Here is a 16,472-nt window from a genome sequence, read left to right on the forward strand (position 1 = left end):
AGCCAATCATCACATTTCAGATGCTGCAACCGGCGGATGTTGGCATTTTGCTTGTAAAATCAATTAAAACTTTTGTCTGTCTATCAGGTAATCAATTATTTGAATCTTTTCAGCACTAAAACACGATCAGGTATCCAGCCAGCACACTCACAAATTGCCTGTCACTCAGTTATTTAAGGAATAAGTCAACTTCTGGGCAAGCTAAATTGTCGGTCAGCTGTTTACTTGGGCAACCAGCCAGTCGGTTACTCAGTCACTTGGTCAGTAAACTTGTTGTGTATTCTGTCCTAGTACACTCAAACCTTCTGTGTTACTGCTCTGAACACTAAATGTGTGTATGCATATACGTGAGTGTGTGTGTGTATGTGTGTGTTGTTACGTGGCCAGCAGACGACACATTCCTCTTCCCTGCTGGTGAGCTGCTGTGTATGTGCTGGAACGTGGCAGAACCTCCTCTCCACCCTCTCCACTCCGCCTCCTCCTACCTCGATACACCACCACCCGCCACCCCTCCAGCTCCCAGAGTGCCAGTCACACAGCCCCGTCTCTGCGCCATCTGCATATCGGCTTCAGCCTCGGCCAAAGCATTAAATTAAATCCCTGTTTGGGTTGATTAACAAATGGCTGGTGAGCTCACATAGTTATGGAGTTATTTATTTAATTGTCATCAAGGTTTTTCCCGGATTTTTCATCTATCTCATTCTGTGCAGTAATGTGGCATCCGGCAAAGCAGGGGAGCAGAGGTGTGTGGGTGTCCTGAAGGTGGGAGTGCGAGACAGAGAGATAGAGCAAGACTGGAAAGTTTGTGCAAGTTTGTGTGACTAATTTCTGTGTTGCTGGCTGAAGTTCAGCCTTGCCATTTGTACCTGTCTCCTATTTTTCGTTTCTGCATTTCTCCCTTCCCCTCCCTCTGTCCTGAAATGAATAGTTAATCAGTCCCCTAATTGAGTGACAGTTAGTCATTGCGTTGTTGTAATTGTCCAATCAGAAAGCTTGGAAAGGACACAATCACAGCTGATTCTTACTGCAAAACCACAAGCTGCAACTGGAGGACGTGCCAACAAGATTTATTAATCCTAGAAATTCCAAACTGACTTTTTAAAAGTCTAATTTAGTTCTTAATCCTTAGTTTCAGGCTCATACCAAAAAGGCTGAAAGTAATAGGTCTTGAGGGGCAGACGCTTGGGGGAAAGTTTGCCACATTTACCCCATCTGCTTTTGTTTTTAGGAGTCCCTCGTTAGTCAAACGTTTGACGAATTAAATACTGCGGATGTGGTTGTTTGCTGCTGAAAAACATTTATTCTTTTTTAAATGTTTTAGACCATTTTGAATCAGAGTTACAATGTTATTTAGGCTAATCATTTCCATACAAGATAAGGAAAGAGGAACAGGAAACATTAAGGAAAAATATACCACATATATGAAATTAGATGGACGAGAGCACTTGAGAACTGCTTCACATTTTATGTTTGTGTTTTGAACAAATTTGGTCAGGAATTTAAATACACTACAAAAATGTTTATCTCATCAGCTGAAGTTTTCTCTGTTCCTCAGATGTTTTAAGATCACCCACATTCTCCTGTATTACTGATATCGTGTAGCTTTAAAGAGAAACAAGAGACTCCTGTTGTCTTAAGCGCTGTGTAGTGTAGTATTTACTAATTGGCCTTAAGGGAAAAGTAAAGTTGTGCAGAAACCTAAATGAGACTGAAGTGAGGAGTCCGAGAGAGATGGTGTGGGAAGGAGACCGGCTGTTCTGTTTTCTCCAGCAGTCCAAACTAGAGATATGTGGCTCCCCAGACAAGCTGTCCAGAGTGGGAGAGCTCGCTGGACTCATTACAGGCAGGGCCAAGACGGGATAGCTTGACAGAACACCATTGGATCATTCGGAGGATTGGAACGATCGAAACAGAATTGTGTTAGTGTGTGTGTGTGTGTGTGTGTGTGCGTGCGTGCGTGCGTTTGCCTGTGTGTGTGTGTGTGTGCGAGCGTGTGCCTATGTTTGTTTGGAACGCTGTGTGTGTGGACAACTGTCCATCTCCACTCTCCGTCTGTGCCACCCCTGGCTGCCCCCTCCCCCCACCCCCCAGTGGACACACACACACACACACACACACACACACACACACACACACACACACACACACACACACACACACACACACACACACACACACACACACACACTATCTAAGTCCAGCCAGCAGGATTGCTTAAATGTTTTCAGTTGTACTGGACAGCTGAGAGATGAAGTGGCCAGCCACAGGCATCCATTGGTTGGACACTTCGTCTAGAAACTGACTCAGAGAAATGACTGGACTTGGACCAGCAAGCCAGTCATCACTGCCAGTTTATAATAGTTTTATCAGTTTAACTTTCTCTTTATCCTCTTCCATTTTGTCACTCAATCGATCTCTCTCTCTACTATCTAGTTTGAAGTTTATCTTTTCCAGATGTCCAGTTTCTTCCATCAAAACACTTTTGAAATCACAGCTGGAGTGGATAAACTGTTAATATCTGCAGATCTTAACCAAAGTCATGACGCAGATGTAGATTTTTGTTTGATGGGAACCTACAAAAGCACAATAATAGAAACACCTGTGTACTATTTAATGATAATAAAGTTCAGCAGCAACACAAACTACATCCTCAAATATTTCCATATCAACTTTGTGGCAAAATCTCTACACAATATGACCAGTATAATTACAGTAAAGTGTTTATTGTGGTGTTATTTTATCATCTTGCATTACATTGTGTACTCATGTTGTACATAAAACACAAAAATACATGGGGTTTGGTTAAGGTCACTGATCCTTATTTTTAACATAGAAATGAAAGTGTTTGTTCTAGCTTTCATTCTCTCTCTAGGGAAGCAAAAATCCAACAAAAACACATCAAAATGCTGAACTGATTACATATAACTGCAAATCTACAGTTTTATAATACTTTTGGTCATTTGACAAGAAATTCTCTTTTCGCTCCTTTAAACACCTCCTTCCCCACCATCTCTTTTCCCTGTTTTGCTCTCTTTATTAATTTTTTCCTTCCTCTTCCCTGTCCCTTTCTTCATCCCACCCTCCCATTCAGCCCCTTCTCACAGCGCTGTGTTTATCAGTAGCAAGTGATCCAAAGAATATGCTTTGTTTCTGAAAGAACAGGAGAAGGAAAAAGAGGGGAGGTGGGGAGGAAGAGTGGGTGGATTTGCGAAAAAAGAGAAAAATAGAGACTGAGAGAGGAGAGGTGTGATTTTGTAATCCTGATGACGCACTGGCACCCAACAGCATTTTCTTAACTGTCTATATCTGTGTCTCTCTCTCTCTCTGTCCCTGTGTGGTGGTTCAAATCAGCTGCTACCCCCACACCACACACACATGCACACACGCACACACACACACACACACACATGCACACGCACACCTCCACCACCAGCAGCACCCAGAGGTACTGGCAGGGCCCACAGTCGCATGGTCCCTTCGGCGGAGCAGGTGTTTTTCTGCGACGTGTTAACGAGCACGGCCTGCTGTCATTTCAGCTTTAAATGGATGTCACAAATAGAACACACACACATACACATGCTGCCTATTCTCCTCTCCCATCGAATTAGCCTAAAAAAGGTAATCAGAGCTGTTAGCGAGCTTTGTGCGATGTTGTGTCGGGTATTTGTGTGTGTGCACGAATGCATCTTTGTCTATGCGTCTTCAAAAAGTGTAATTTTGTGTGTGTGTGTGTGTGTGTGTTCGTGCGTGCTCACATGTGTGCATGTCAAGGAATTGGCTGTTTAATTAAAAGGGGCTGAGAAGTGAAGGGAACATTTGTGTATTTCTGTGTTTTTTATTTCTGTTGTTTTGAGATGAGAAAGTGAAATGTTTACACAGTTCCCGGCTTTTGGAAAAGTGTTGAGATTGTCACTTTCTTTCATCAGAGCTGAGTGTCAGTATTTCTTCAGCTGTGTTTTCTGCGTTCTCTCCAGTTCCGTCGTCGTATTCATAGTCCTCTTCGTGCTCGTCCAACTATGTGCAAGTCTGATTCTGCACACGTGTGTACTTTAATCCATGTGTGTAACTATGCTGTTTCCAGTAAGTGTTATCCTCCTCTGTGGTGTGGAAATGTTTGACTCTCGTGTAATCCTGCAGCGGGTCATCTGATAAAGCTGTGGTGCCACCTTAGTGCCGGGCTGTGCCAGCCAGTTGGGTAATACTCTGCCACCAGCTGCTCAGCAGATGTTGTTATTTGTTGCTGCAGTCTAAGAAGGGTTATTCTCCATGTGTAATCTTATTTTGTCTCATCTCATCATTTCGTCTCATCTCATTTTATCTCATCCCTCTGCTCGGCTTCCTTCTCAGATGGCGACCAGTGGTTTGTGTGCATGTGTGTGTGTTTGTTTCAATAGTAGGTTAATATGTCTTTTGTGTGTCTATGTGTGCGCGGTATGCTTGTGAGTTTGTGAGTGTATGTGTGTGTGTGTGTGTGTTTGGTAGAGGGGTCATCACCTCGACACCTGCCCATGTATCAGCCAGATGATGTTTCTGGCATGGTTAGTTTGAGTGTAGTGCTGGTAAACATGTTTTTGTCATTTTTTACATGATAATCTGATCTGAATCTGGCAAGCACTGTGGGAGTCATAGAGATACTGTGTGTGTATGTGTGCGTGCGCGTGTATATAGTGTGTATATGTGTATGATATCATTTGGACAGATAAGAGTCAGTCAGGCTGAACAGACAGGCTCTTATCTGTCTAGGGAATAAAATCTGTATTTAAAATCATCACCATAATCATTATTGCTATTATTACTTTCTGTACATTATCTTGATCATCATAATCCTCTTTAACACTGAGTGCAATATTGCTATCTTCATCATCACTGTTGACCTCTGAGTTTAGGTGTGTCTGCATCAAGTGTATAACTTAGCATTTTTTAACTTACATTGTTCCTCCTTCTTTCTCTCTTTGTGTCCACTCCAGGTGAATACATAAAGAATTGGCGACCGCGTTACTTCCTGTTGAAGACAGACGGCTCTTTCATCGGCTACAAAGAGAAACCTCAGGACGCAGATCTTCCCTACCCCTTAAATAACTTCTCAGTAGCAAGTATGTTACCTGTCACACATGTATTAAAACCCATTTGAAGGATGCATTTTTTTTTTTGCGTTTCTCAATTATTAATAAGGCATTGCATCAAATACCAAGAACCTACTCTATATTCATCCCAACAGGTATACAAAAAGAGTGGAAACAGTGGGTTCAACTACCAGGATATTTTTGCTATGAACTCATTATGTTTTAAGTACGTTATCGACCCTGCACCGTTGGCTATTGGCTCATAACTAATCGTAATTATAGAGTGTTCCTTAATTAACCATTGTAGGCAACATTTCTTTAATTTAGAGCTGCACCCTTAGAGGTGATCTGTAATCAATGTAGTTAAAGAACACCTCAACAGGTCCTCCAGTTGAAGAACAGTCTCCTCACACAATGCCACATAGTAGTCAATATTCTCTAATTGATTTGTGTTCCTATATTGTTTAAATGTCAAATGTGTGTCGTCTAAATTGCACTGAGATGTTGCTGAAATGTGCTTGTGGTTTCATCATACAGTACAGAGCCACAGTGAAATGGTACAACAGTTATTGCACCAGTTTCACTCGTGGTGCGTCACAACATCAGTCAGTCAGTCAGTCATCAGTCTTCACAGCTTCTCCGTGCTTTACAGAATTCACAGAGGGCCCTAATTAACCGATTATCAGTAAGTCATCTGTCTGCACCTGGCTAACAAGCTCCACGGCGTCGTTGACATGTGTAATTAACCAGCTAAAGAGTTAACAAGATTAATTGTAATGTCTCACTCTCATTACCAGCAACATCACCTCCCATTGTTTATACAGTAAATGCAGAATAGCAGTAAAACTTTGTGTATGCTTTCCAGCCATTTTAGCTTTAGAATAGTAACTGTCGGCACATCGGCCCTGAAGTTTCATCCAGATTCCCTCTGTCTCATAATCTGGCAGCTGACAGAAGTGAAAAGTGGCTTACTACTAATTTGCAGTACTAACAAAATGTTTTTGACATCTAGGCTCTTTAAGGTTAAACGTTTTCAATTGTAATTAATTATTACTCCGTACATTGAAAACAATAAAGATGGTTGAGCCAGTACATCATAGTTGTATTTTTTGCTATTTAGAAATGATTCCTAAAATGAATGTGTTAATATGTTGTTTTCAAACTAGTGATTATAAAGATTAAAAAGTATGTATTGCACTGATTCAGACTTTAGTTCTTTAGCTTAGTTGAGTTTAGTTGAACACCATGTGACACTGTCTCCTCTGCCATCAGGTAAACATATCAATCAGATAAAAAGTTATCCAGTTGTGCTGGATTTAACAGCTAACGTATATGCAGCATATGTCTCTTAATAAATACATGGATGCATGATGGTGTACAATAGTTGTTTTCTTTTTTATGTTGATAGATCAGTGGATACTAAACATAATCTGATAGGTGCAAAGCTGGTGGTTCACTTCTTGGCACAAGGCCTGATACAGATGACACTGTATTTACTTATCCAGTATTTATGGTCACCACCACAGGATATCAGATTCATCACATGCTATTTATGTATAATACAAATTAAACCTCACAGGTTTAGTCTGTTAAATCTCGTAAGGTCTTTCAGTTGAATGGATTTGGAGGAGCAAGATGTGAAAAATCTGCAGAACAGAGGAGTGGGGATTGGCGATGGATGAGATGATAGCAGAGAAAGAGGAGAGTACAGGAGAATTGATGCAATAAGAGGGTGAAACTGAAAGGAAAATGATGACGAATGGTAGAATACAAGCTGATACCTCAGAGAAAATGATAAAGAATGGTACATTGAAGGAAGAAGGAGGAGAAAGAAACCAAAGTCCGGAAGGGAGGACAAGTACAGGGAATGAGCGATGGGAGTTGATCGGTGGGGGCAGAGGAAAAGAAAATTGGAGACATGGGGAGGAGAGAGGAAGAAGAGAGAGGACAGAGATGGAAAGATGATTAGGGTGCAGAGCAACGGATGAGAGATGGTGAGAGGGATAGAGGGATTGGAGGTTGAGGCTTTTGAGGATGAGATATGGGGGAGTGGAAGGAAAGATGAGGGAGGAAAGGAGGACCATCAGCGCTGAACAGACAGGGAGGAGGAGACGGAGACTGGATTGGAGAACGAGGAAAAGGGGGAGAGGAAAAGAGTTTGTGAGGAGGACAAGCCAGGCCATACATCCGGCCCCGGCTGCTTGGCACAGTCCTGGCACTGCCACATCTGTTGCCCAAAGCTGGGAGGCCAGGTGGCGTGTGTGTGTGTGTATGTGTAAGTGTGTGTCTACGTGCCTGTTTGTTTATTTGTGTGTGCCTGTGCGTGTGTTTATGTGTGTGCGTGAACAACAGAAGTGGTCAGATGGAACAGAGATGGTACAGGCCTGTTCCCTGCAGAGGGACTCATACATACAAGCCTGTCACACATGCACACACGCACGCACACACGCTAATGCATGCACTCACATACACCCACTAAACTGCTACACAGATTTCACAATTGCCTGCTGTGGCAAACAACCCAATTTCAGCTAACATTCAAACTTCAGTATCACTTTTTACACACATGTGTGTTTGTATGTGTGTGTGAGTGTCTGTTGGTTCATGCTAGGGCGTGAGTGTTTTTTGGCATCGAGCATAGCATGACCTTGTTTTCTGGCAGCACAGCAGGCCATGTTCACGAGTCAGGTAGTAACTTCTTTGTGTGTGTGTGTGTGTGTGTGTGTTTCTGTGTGTGTGAATTTACATTGAAACTCTGCCGTGTGTACGACCTGAATGCTATTGTCATTAACCTTCCTGTCTATATTTAGGCTGCACCATGACATGCTGTGCTGTGCCACACTTAAACAGAAAGTAATTGGAGTAAGGGATAGCTGAGGACGGCAGGTGAGACGGTGGGAGGAAAAGAGAAGAGACGAAATGAGTTGAGAAGAGATGAGGGCAGGAGAGAATGACAGCAGACAAAAAGGAGGGGAAGGGAAAAGAGGAGAGGAAAATGGGGGATGATATCAAGAATAAGAGGAGAACATAGTGGGGGAGATGAGAGGACAGAAGATGGATCATTATGCTCTTTTACATCAGCTCTTGTCCCCAATAACCACTGAGACTGCTGAGGGACAATGAAAATGTATTCTTTCCCACAGCGAGCTCACAGCCCCATCTGGCTATGTGTGCGTACGTTTCAGCGTTTGTGTACTGTATTACGCATTTGTGTATAATGGCCTACTGTATCGCCCATTTTCACAGAAATGTGTCTCTTCGGATATTCGCCAGATGCGTATGTGCTGCAACGCATTATATCCCTTGGCACAGAAAAGCACCTTTATTTGAATCATGTGTGCCTGAAGTTATTACTGTTTTTAAACAAATTCAGACAATCTGTATCTTTTTTTTAAGGATTTATTTGACAGCAACTTGATATTCAACATGATTTCTCTGATTTCTACACCCCCCAAACTATTTATCTAAAAATATTTAAATGTCAATAAATAGTGTCCTGGATTATTTTCCTATTGTTTTTGCTTGGATTCTTTCAAAACAAGTTGTGCATCTTTGCTGAGGACAGGACATGACGATTGTATTTAAATTTACATAAAAATGCATACAGTATGCAAATAAGATTAATTAATAAATACAGAGCAAAAGCAAGGAAAAAAGTACAGTGCAATAAAACAAATAACAAAAGAGAAAACAAACAAACAAAACCACCAACCCACAAAAAAAGACTTGACACACACATGTAAACAGTAGCTACTCATAAGCCTGAGAAAAAAGGAAGGTTTACTTTTAACATGGACGCAGATATGATTGATCACTGCTCATTAAAGCATGACCAAAATAACTACATGCACCCTTTTCAGATCTTAATCTTATTCAGTTATAAACTCCTCCACGTTATGTTTTTTTTCTTCAACTTTTTGCTGTTCCATGCACAAATATTTGACCTTGTTTAATTGTACTAAAAAAGACATTATTGTCCCTCTGCTTGTCTGTTGCAGAATGTCAGTTGATGAAGACGGAGAGGCCGAAGCCAAACACCTTCATCATCCGCTGCCTTCAGTGGACCACCGTCATCGAGAGGACCTTCCACGTGGACTCGCCTGATGAGAGGTCAGCCTGGACTCCAATTCCCCAAAGACGTTTTTTTTTTTTTTTTTTTTTTACAATATCCTGTTGGTTGTTGTTGGTCAGAGGACAAAGAGGATGTCTAGCAATGTTTTCCTTTATAAAAGCGGCTTCCTGAATCCTTCTAAATAAAGCTCTAATCAAATATATCAGGCAGAATCTGGCTTTATTCAAAATTAGATACTTCTAATATTACCCAGCCAAAGCCTCCTTTAACACCAAATGTGAGAAGGAAACTTTTTGTGTAGCTTCTTAGAGCTGAGATGCCTTCGGATAAATAGACCCCAGATGAAACAGGATATTGAATGTGTACTGCCTATATTATTGTAGATCATCCGACATTACTCTCGCAGCAGCAGTTCGGATGAAAAAAATTACATATAAGCTAAGTTAAAACCTGACAGTTATTATAAGTCAAATACTTCAGGAGGCATTTTTTAAATCACACTGTAGTTTGGCGTTGTTAAACTTCAGTTCAACTTAAAAACTTTATACATGCAAGAAAAATAGCACAACATTATGAAATATTTATGTTTAAGTAAAAGAAAGGAAACAAAAATACATGTACCAACCTTACCAAAAAAAAAAAGGATGTGGGTAAAAGTATAATCAAGGGCAGAGGTATGTCTGAGGGGGTATCTACTGTAAAGCGTTTTCTCTCTCTCTCTATCTCTCTCTCTGTGTGTGTGTGTGTGGGGGGGAAAGGGAGAGGAGAGAGACAGAGTGGAAAGGAGACCTTTCAAGTAGCATCGGCATAAATTCTCCAGCTGCTCAGTTCCTTTCTGAGGAGCTGAGGTGTTTATCTCCAGAAAATGAACAGCTTTGCCCAGAAGACCACAGATGCTTCTGTGCATCCTTTGAGTTTGTGTGCGGGTATGTGTGTGTGTGTGTGTGTGTTGCAGCTGTCTGTCCAACTTTGTCGGCCTTATATGTTTCTTTCTAAGAGTTTTGCATCTAGATAATCAAATAAACATTTCAGAGTTAACACAAAAGAATAAATCTCCATTGATCATTTTATAGAGTCAAGTATTAACAATATGCACGTGTATAGGTGGACAACTGTGAGCTCCAGATGTGTGAATGTAGTTTGGTAAAAGAGTGCATCAGTTGTGTCACAGTACGCAAGAGCCATTGAAGTTTAGGTGGGTTGGAAAGAGGAGTGTGCACCACAACTGTCTGTCTGTGCCTCTGTGTGTGTGTGTGTGTGTGTGTGTGTGTGTGTGTGTGTGTGTGTGTGTGTGTGTGTGTGTGTGTGTGTGTGTGTGTGTGTGTGTGTGTGTGTTACTGTATCTGCTGTACTGTACCAGTGCTGGCAAGGCTCCAGCTACCACAGCCCCAGCCGTGAGAAGAGAGGGTGGCACGTGTTGGCATGGCGCCCGACTGTAGGCAGGCCCATTATCTCTCATTAGCAAAAAAAACTCATTATACTCAAAACACTCTGACAAAGAGAGAGAGCATTTATCTGCTGCCTGACCTTGAGAGAGTTCCCATTGCTTTTCATGTAGCTACACGCACACACACACACACACACACACACACACACACACACACACACACACACACACACACACACACACACACACACACACACACACACACACACACACAGACACACACACATCACGGGTGCCACAAATTGAGTGCTCCATTGTTGAAGATGGAGTGTAACTTGAGTTTGCCCTTGTTTTGGAGTGTGTAGGGTACGCTCAGAAGTCTTTGCAGTAGAAAGGGATTCAGATCTTAAAAACGCACTGCTCTGTTTAGGTTCAGATAGATGTTCTTCCAGATCCCTCAAGGAAACATATGGGCATCTAACTCAAAACAAAACAAAAAGACACAGGGGTGATCGTTTGGGAGTCAAACAGGTTTCATTATTATGATCTCCTCACTGCTAACACTGGGTAAGTGTATTTGGAAGTGCACACTTGTAAATCCCAACTTGCTTCTCCACAGTCTTTCTGTTCAGGCTCTTCAATGTTTTCTGCTATCATGTGACCCCTGCGTTTGGCTCAGGATTAACACTGTTTAAGTTAAGATCAGTGAAGAAGAAAATTCAAAGAAGAATTTTTCATGTACACAGTTCAGTCTTGAGGAAACAGCATTTTCATTTCACATTTAAATTCAGATATATTATTGATAAACAACTTGAAATTAACAGAAATTCCAGTGTAAATACGTAGTTATATAAGCTCTATACAATAAATAAGTTAAAGATCTGCTCTAATCTAATGTTGTTCTCTTGTTCTTCCTCTGTTGTTTATCAGAGCAGAGGGAAGCTTGGCCCTCGATAAACCGTTATATTCATCATCGTTAAACACAGTAACATGTCTCCACATCCTGATGCATGGCTGGCCTTCTGCTACAGATGATGATCTCACACACACACACACACACAATCAAACTCACGCAGTTTCTCTCAACAGATGTTGAACAACACCGCTAATGGAAAGTCAATGGGGAGGAACAATGTTAGCGAACAACAATGCATTGTTCCCCCTAATGCATGGGTGTGCGTTTAGACACACTCACACACACACACACACACACACACACACACACACACACACACACACACACACACACACACACACTGGTAGGCATTAGTTCTGCTCCATGATCATTGCTCATTTGGTTAATTCTCTAGATGACCATGTTTCCTCTCTGTTGAACAAATAGGTGTTTATGTTAATTGAAATCATTTTAGAGCCTTTAAAAAACAATTTAAAAAAGTACATTAGTTATCCTATAGGAGAATCTGTGACCTGTATCATATTTTACACCTGTGTAGTGTGATGTATGTATGTATGTGTGTATGTATGTATGTATGTATGTATGTATGTATGTATGTATGTATGTATGTATGTATGTGTGCATGTATGTATTTATGCTGTTCCATCAGATCAGCATTTCAAGTTGGACCAAAGCTATGCAGAACTTAAAGCCATATGTACAGCACAGGGGCACAATAACAAGAACAGCAATATACAGTATAATGTAATATACGGTACTGTAATACAATGGCCATTTGATCCCTTTGTTTCTAACCTTCAAATGATCAATTTCTGTGTGGATTCAATTGGTTAAAAAAACAACACAAACATTGGATATCCTGGAATAAAAATAAAGGACCATGTCTCAGTGAGTTTCTTTCAGTCATAATGTATCAGAAGCAGTGGGTAGGATTTAATATCCTGAAGCTTTTTTGTGTGTGCCATCAGTAAAAAAAAGAAGTGATATGAAGTGGTATTAGAGTCCCTAAACTTTATCTTATGTGTATTGAAAACCCAGAGATGAGTGGACAGAGGCCATCCAGATGGTGGCTGATAAGCTGCAGAGACAAGAGGAGGAAAGGATCCAGTGCAGCCCCACCTCCAACATTGACAACATGGTCGAAGAGGAGATGGACATATCCACCACACACCACAAACGCAAGGTAACACAAAACGTATGAACACACACTCACTCTCATACACACACACACACACACACACACACACAAACACACACACACACACACACACACACACACACACACACACACACACACACAGTATACTCCAAAGAATTGTTGCAGCTGTACTCTTGCTTACCATTGTCACGTAATGGGTTATTACCTTTGGCTGCCTGCAATTTAAATGTGAAAAAGTCCCTTTAACAACAGTGGATGTAAATTGTTTTTCCAAATTACAGTGCTCCAGTAAGTAGAAGTAGTCATGCAAAACATCTTTTGTAATGGTAGGTATATGTAGTATTAAACACGAATGCTTGACTTGGGTAAAATATATACATGACACATCAACTGAACAAAAATGTCAATAGCAGTGTTTTACCTGGGCTTCCTAAATTACTGCAGATTTTTCTCCTCAAGCCTCTAAAAGTTTCTGAAATAAAAAAAGGAAATTAAATCCTATTTTGTTTAACTGGTCACAACTGGTAGATAATGCAATGTGTGAAGAGGGTCCCAAGTAGACTGTGCTTCATTTTAAAGGGTCACAAGCAAAAAAGATAGGGATCCACTGGTTTATAGTACAACTAGAAGCCACTGTTTATTACATCCCATGTTATAAAGGCTTCATGGGCTGTAATTTTGCTTTAGGGTATTAATGTTAGAAACAGAATGTTAGAAGCACAGGCATTACTTGCAACTGGGCTTTATTTAAGTTCATGGCTGCTTTGTGTTTACACTTAAACAGCATTTAACATTAGGTAAGTTTGGCTTCTTTTGTTAAATGAAAAAGGGTAATAGAAAAAACTAATTTATTTTACTTAAAGCGGTATGGAAAAAAAGTATTGGTTTGGTATAAACACTAAAGCTAAGCTATTGTATTTCAAATTATCTCCACCCACACACTGCCAGTAAAACATCCAGAGGCCATAGCCAATCAACGATTCAAGTTGAAGGAAACAGGGCTAAATTTATTGCTTATGTTTTCTGTTTCCCACTTCACAGACAATGAGTGACTTCGACTATCTGAAGCTGCTGGGTAAGGGAACCTTTGGTAAAGTGATTCTAGTCCGAGAGAAGGCCAGCGGGAAATACTACGCCATGAAAATTCTTAAAAAAGAAGTCATCATAGCCAAGGTTAGTCTTTTAACTGTATTTGAAATGGCCTAAATAGTATGTAAGTTTGTGGCACTAAAACCTTTTTTTCTAACCATTTCATTTGTGAATTGTCAGCTGTCAGATTGTTATGCATTTCGTGGCTTGCTCTCTTGAGCTGCCTTCTCATTTAGCTCCTTGATTTTAAATATTTTTACTGTACCACTGTACAGGATGAAGTGGCTCACACGCTCACAGAAAGCAGAGTACTAAAGAACACCAGACACCCCTTTCTCACCGTGAGTATCTTACACACACAAACCACAAATGGTTTGCTTCAGACATGTGTGAAAGTGCAAATGTGCTGACATCTATAAGAGAGCATGTCACATGTATGCACACGGCATATTGATCCTACACATACGTACCTGAGTCTCTCGAGGCTAATTATGGTTTACATACCAAATTGTTTTCCATTAATGGCTGCATCTTTTAGCTTTGCACTCTTTCTTTGATGTACACATACACACATCAGCCACTGCTCATTTCTATCACACTCCTTGTGCTGCCATTCTCTGGAAACACACACACACAAACATACCAAAATCACACACACACACACATACGCAGACTAATGATGTATGTTCACACGCACACTGTTGTGAGAGCAATTACAGTTCACATCTGAGTTTACACCTGTCACATCTGTAGCCACAAAGAGGCTCAGACCAACTGTTCTTTTGTTTAGTAGCTTTTTCATTCGACAGAAAACACACACACACGCACACACACACACACACACACACACACACACACACACACACACACACACACACACACACACACACACAAACTTGCTTTGAATAAGCAAATCCAGACATAAACAGTTTGAAGCTATGAATGATCATGTTTTTTTTCTCCTGCTGTTTTAGCTAGAATGGGACCAGACTCATGCTGTGTACAAAATGGTTAACACATTCACTTCACTTTTCACTGCGTAGGGGAGTGCATGTAAAAGACTGGTACATAATGTATCATTTAACAAAATCAAAAAAGCAGTATTTTGATGCAATTAAAGTGCAACTGGTTATTTCTGTGCTGTTAAAGAAATAATGTAAGCTGTTGTGTTGGAAAACATGCCATGATAGTTAGCACTTGATTGGTAACGATTACCTGTACACTACTTTTTAAATTGTATGTAGTGTAAATTGAATCTGCAATTTAATGTATGATTGAAAACATCTCACTACACAACAGGACAAAAAGAAATAAAGATGAAGATGCAATAAATTGCATGAAAAATAGTATTCCAATGCAGACACAGTACTGATATTGTGGATAAAATTGTCCACAAAGTAGTATTATGTTTGTGACATAAAAACATTTAAGTTATATAAGGCTTGTCTTTGTTTTTGTATGTGCGCTCATTGTGTGTGTGTGTGTGTGTGTGTGTGTGTGTGTGTGTGTGTGTGTGTGTGTGTGTGTCTGTCTGGTTCTTGTTTCAGTCATTGAAGTATTCATTCCAGACTAAAGACCGCCTCTGTTTTGTCATGGAGTATGTGAATGGAGGAGAGGTAAGCCACGCACACACACATGCACACACTCACACACACATATATACTGTCATAATGTATGTGCTGTATTTGGTTAGCCATACTGTTTGTGTGACTGCTTTAAACAGCCAGTTAAACCAAGACTCGACCACACTAACTGACAGCGATTAGGAAATCCACCGACTCTACTCTCAGCTCAAGACTATGTTGAAACTTCAGTGTAGCTACATATATTTCTAGGATTTTCTTTCAAAAATTCATCGAAATATTAATTTAAATAAAAGTTACTTGTCAAGATTTTTACATGAGTTCTATATGATAATGTATCCTTTTCCTTTGTTGCAAATTGAAGCTTTAAACAAAACAAAACTACACTTGATTGAAAATAGTTGTTTCAAATACTATTTCAAAGCTTTTCTGCTTTTCTGGTTTATGTCTCTCAGAGTTGAATGTGGAATATTCCACTCCAAGAACTTTCATTGATGTAATATAGTGTAATTGGAAAGTCTGCGACAGGAACGCAGCAGAGGAACGATAAAACGTGCAAACACTCAAGAAGTAACTAAAGTTAGACTGTTCAATAGCTCTCTAACACAGTTAATTTTCCAACCAACTGGCCTCTCGCTTGCCTCCTCATCTCTCTTTTCCTTTCCATCCCTCTCCTGCTTGTGTCTATTTATGAACACACCTATGGGGCAGATATAGCCAGAATGACAGTCGGAGATGAAATGAGTTTGGATTCCCCCACTTTTCCATTTCTCAGATTTTTAATCGGGCCGTTTTTGCAATCTTGGTTCATTCCCTCAGTGTAAGTGTCACCTGCTCCCCTCCCAGTTAGTTAGGCAGTTCAGCCAGCGCCAGGCCTGAGCAAACACACACACACGGACACACACAGACACACACGTGCACAGAAAACACCAGCAAACACACGCATACTTAGACAAACACACACACACACACAGCAAATTTTTACCTCAACGGACAAATTGTGACCACACATGCACACACACACACACACACACACACACAACCCATTACAAACCTGCCACAGTCACAGCTGCCAGTACACTGATGAAGGCCCACCTGTCGTGTCACCCCCTCTCACCACACCCCCTCCATACACAAACACACGCACGCACCCACACACACACACACGCATTACACATGGACACCATTTGAGCAAGGTGGTCT

At 40.8% G+C, this 16,472-nt stretch overlaps 1 protein-coding gene across 1 annotated transcript in view; it reads left to right on the forward strand.

Moving 5' to 3' along the window:
- Positions 1 to 16,472, forward strand: part of akt3a (v-akt murine thymoma viral oncogene homolog 3a) — a 45,699-nt gene that overhangs the window by 18,600 nt on the left and 10,627 nt on the right. The window contains exons 2-7 of the mRNA XM_062430050.1: positions 4,968 to 5,093; positions 9,062 to 9,173; positions 12,477 to 12,621; positions 13,639 to 13,770; positions 13,962 to 14,027; positions 15,234 to 15,302. Coding sequence (XP_062286034.1) covers positions 4,968 to 5,093; positions 9,062 to 9,173; positions 12,477 to 12,621; positions 13,639 to 13,770; positions 13,962 to 14,027; positions 15,234 to 15,302 — 650 coding nt within the window. The remainder of the gene's footprint in view (positions 1 to 4,967; positions 5,094 to 9,061; positions 9,174 to 12,476; positions 12,622 to 13,638; positions 13,771 to 13,961; positions 14,028 to 15,233; positions 15,303 to 16,472) is intronic.

Source organism: Scomber scombrus, chromosome 12 (assembly GCF_963691925.1).
Source record: "Scomber scombrus chromosome 12, fScoSco1.1, whole genome shotgun sequence".
Taxonomy (NCBI): Eukaryota; Metazoa; Chordata; class Actinopteri; order Scombriformes; family Scombridae; genus Scomber; species Scomber scombrus.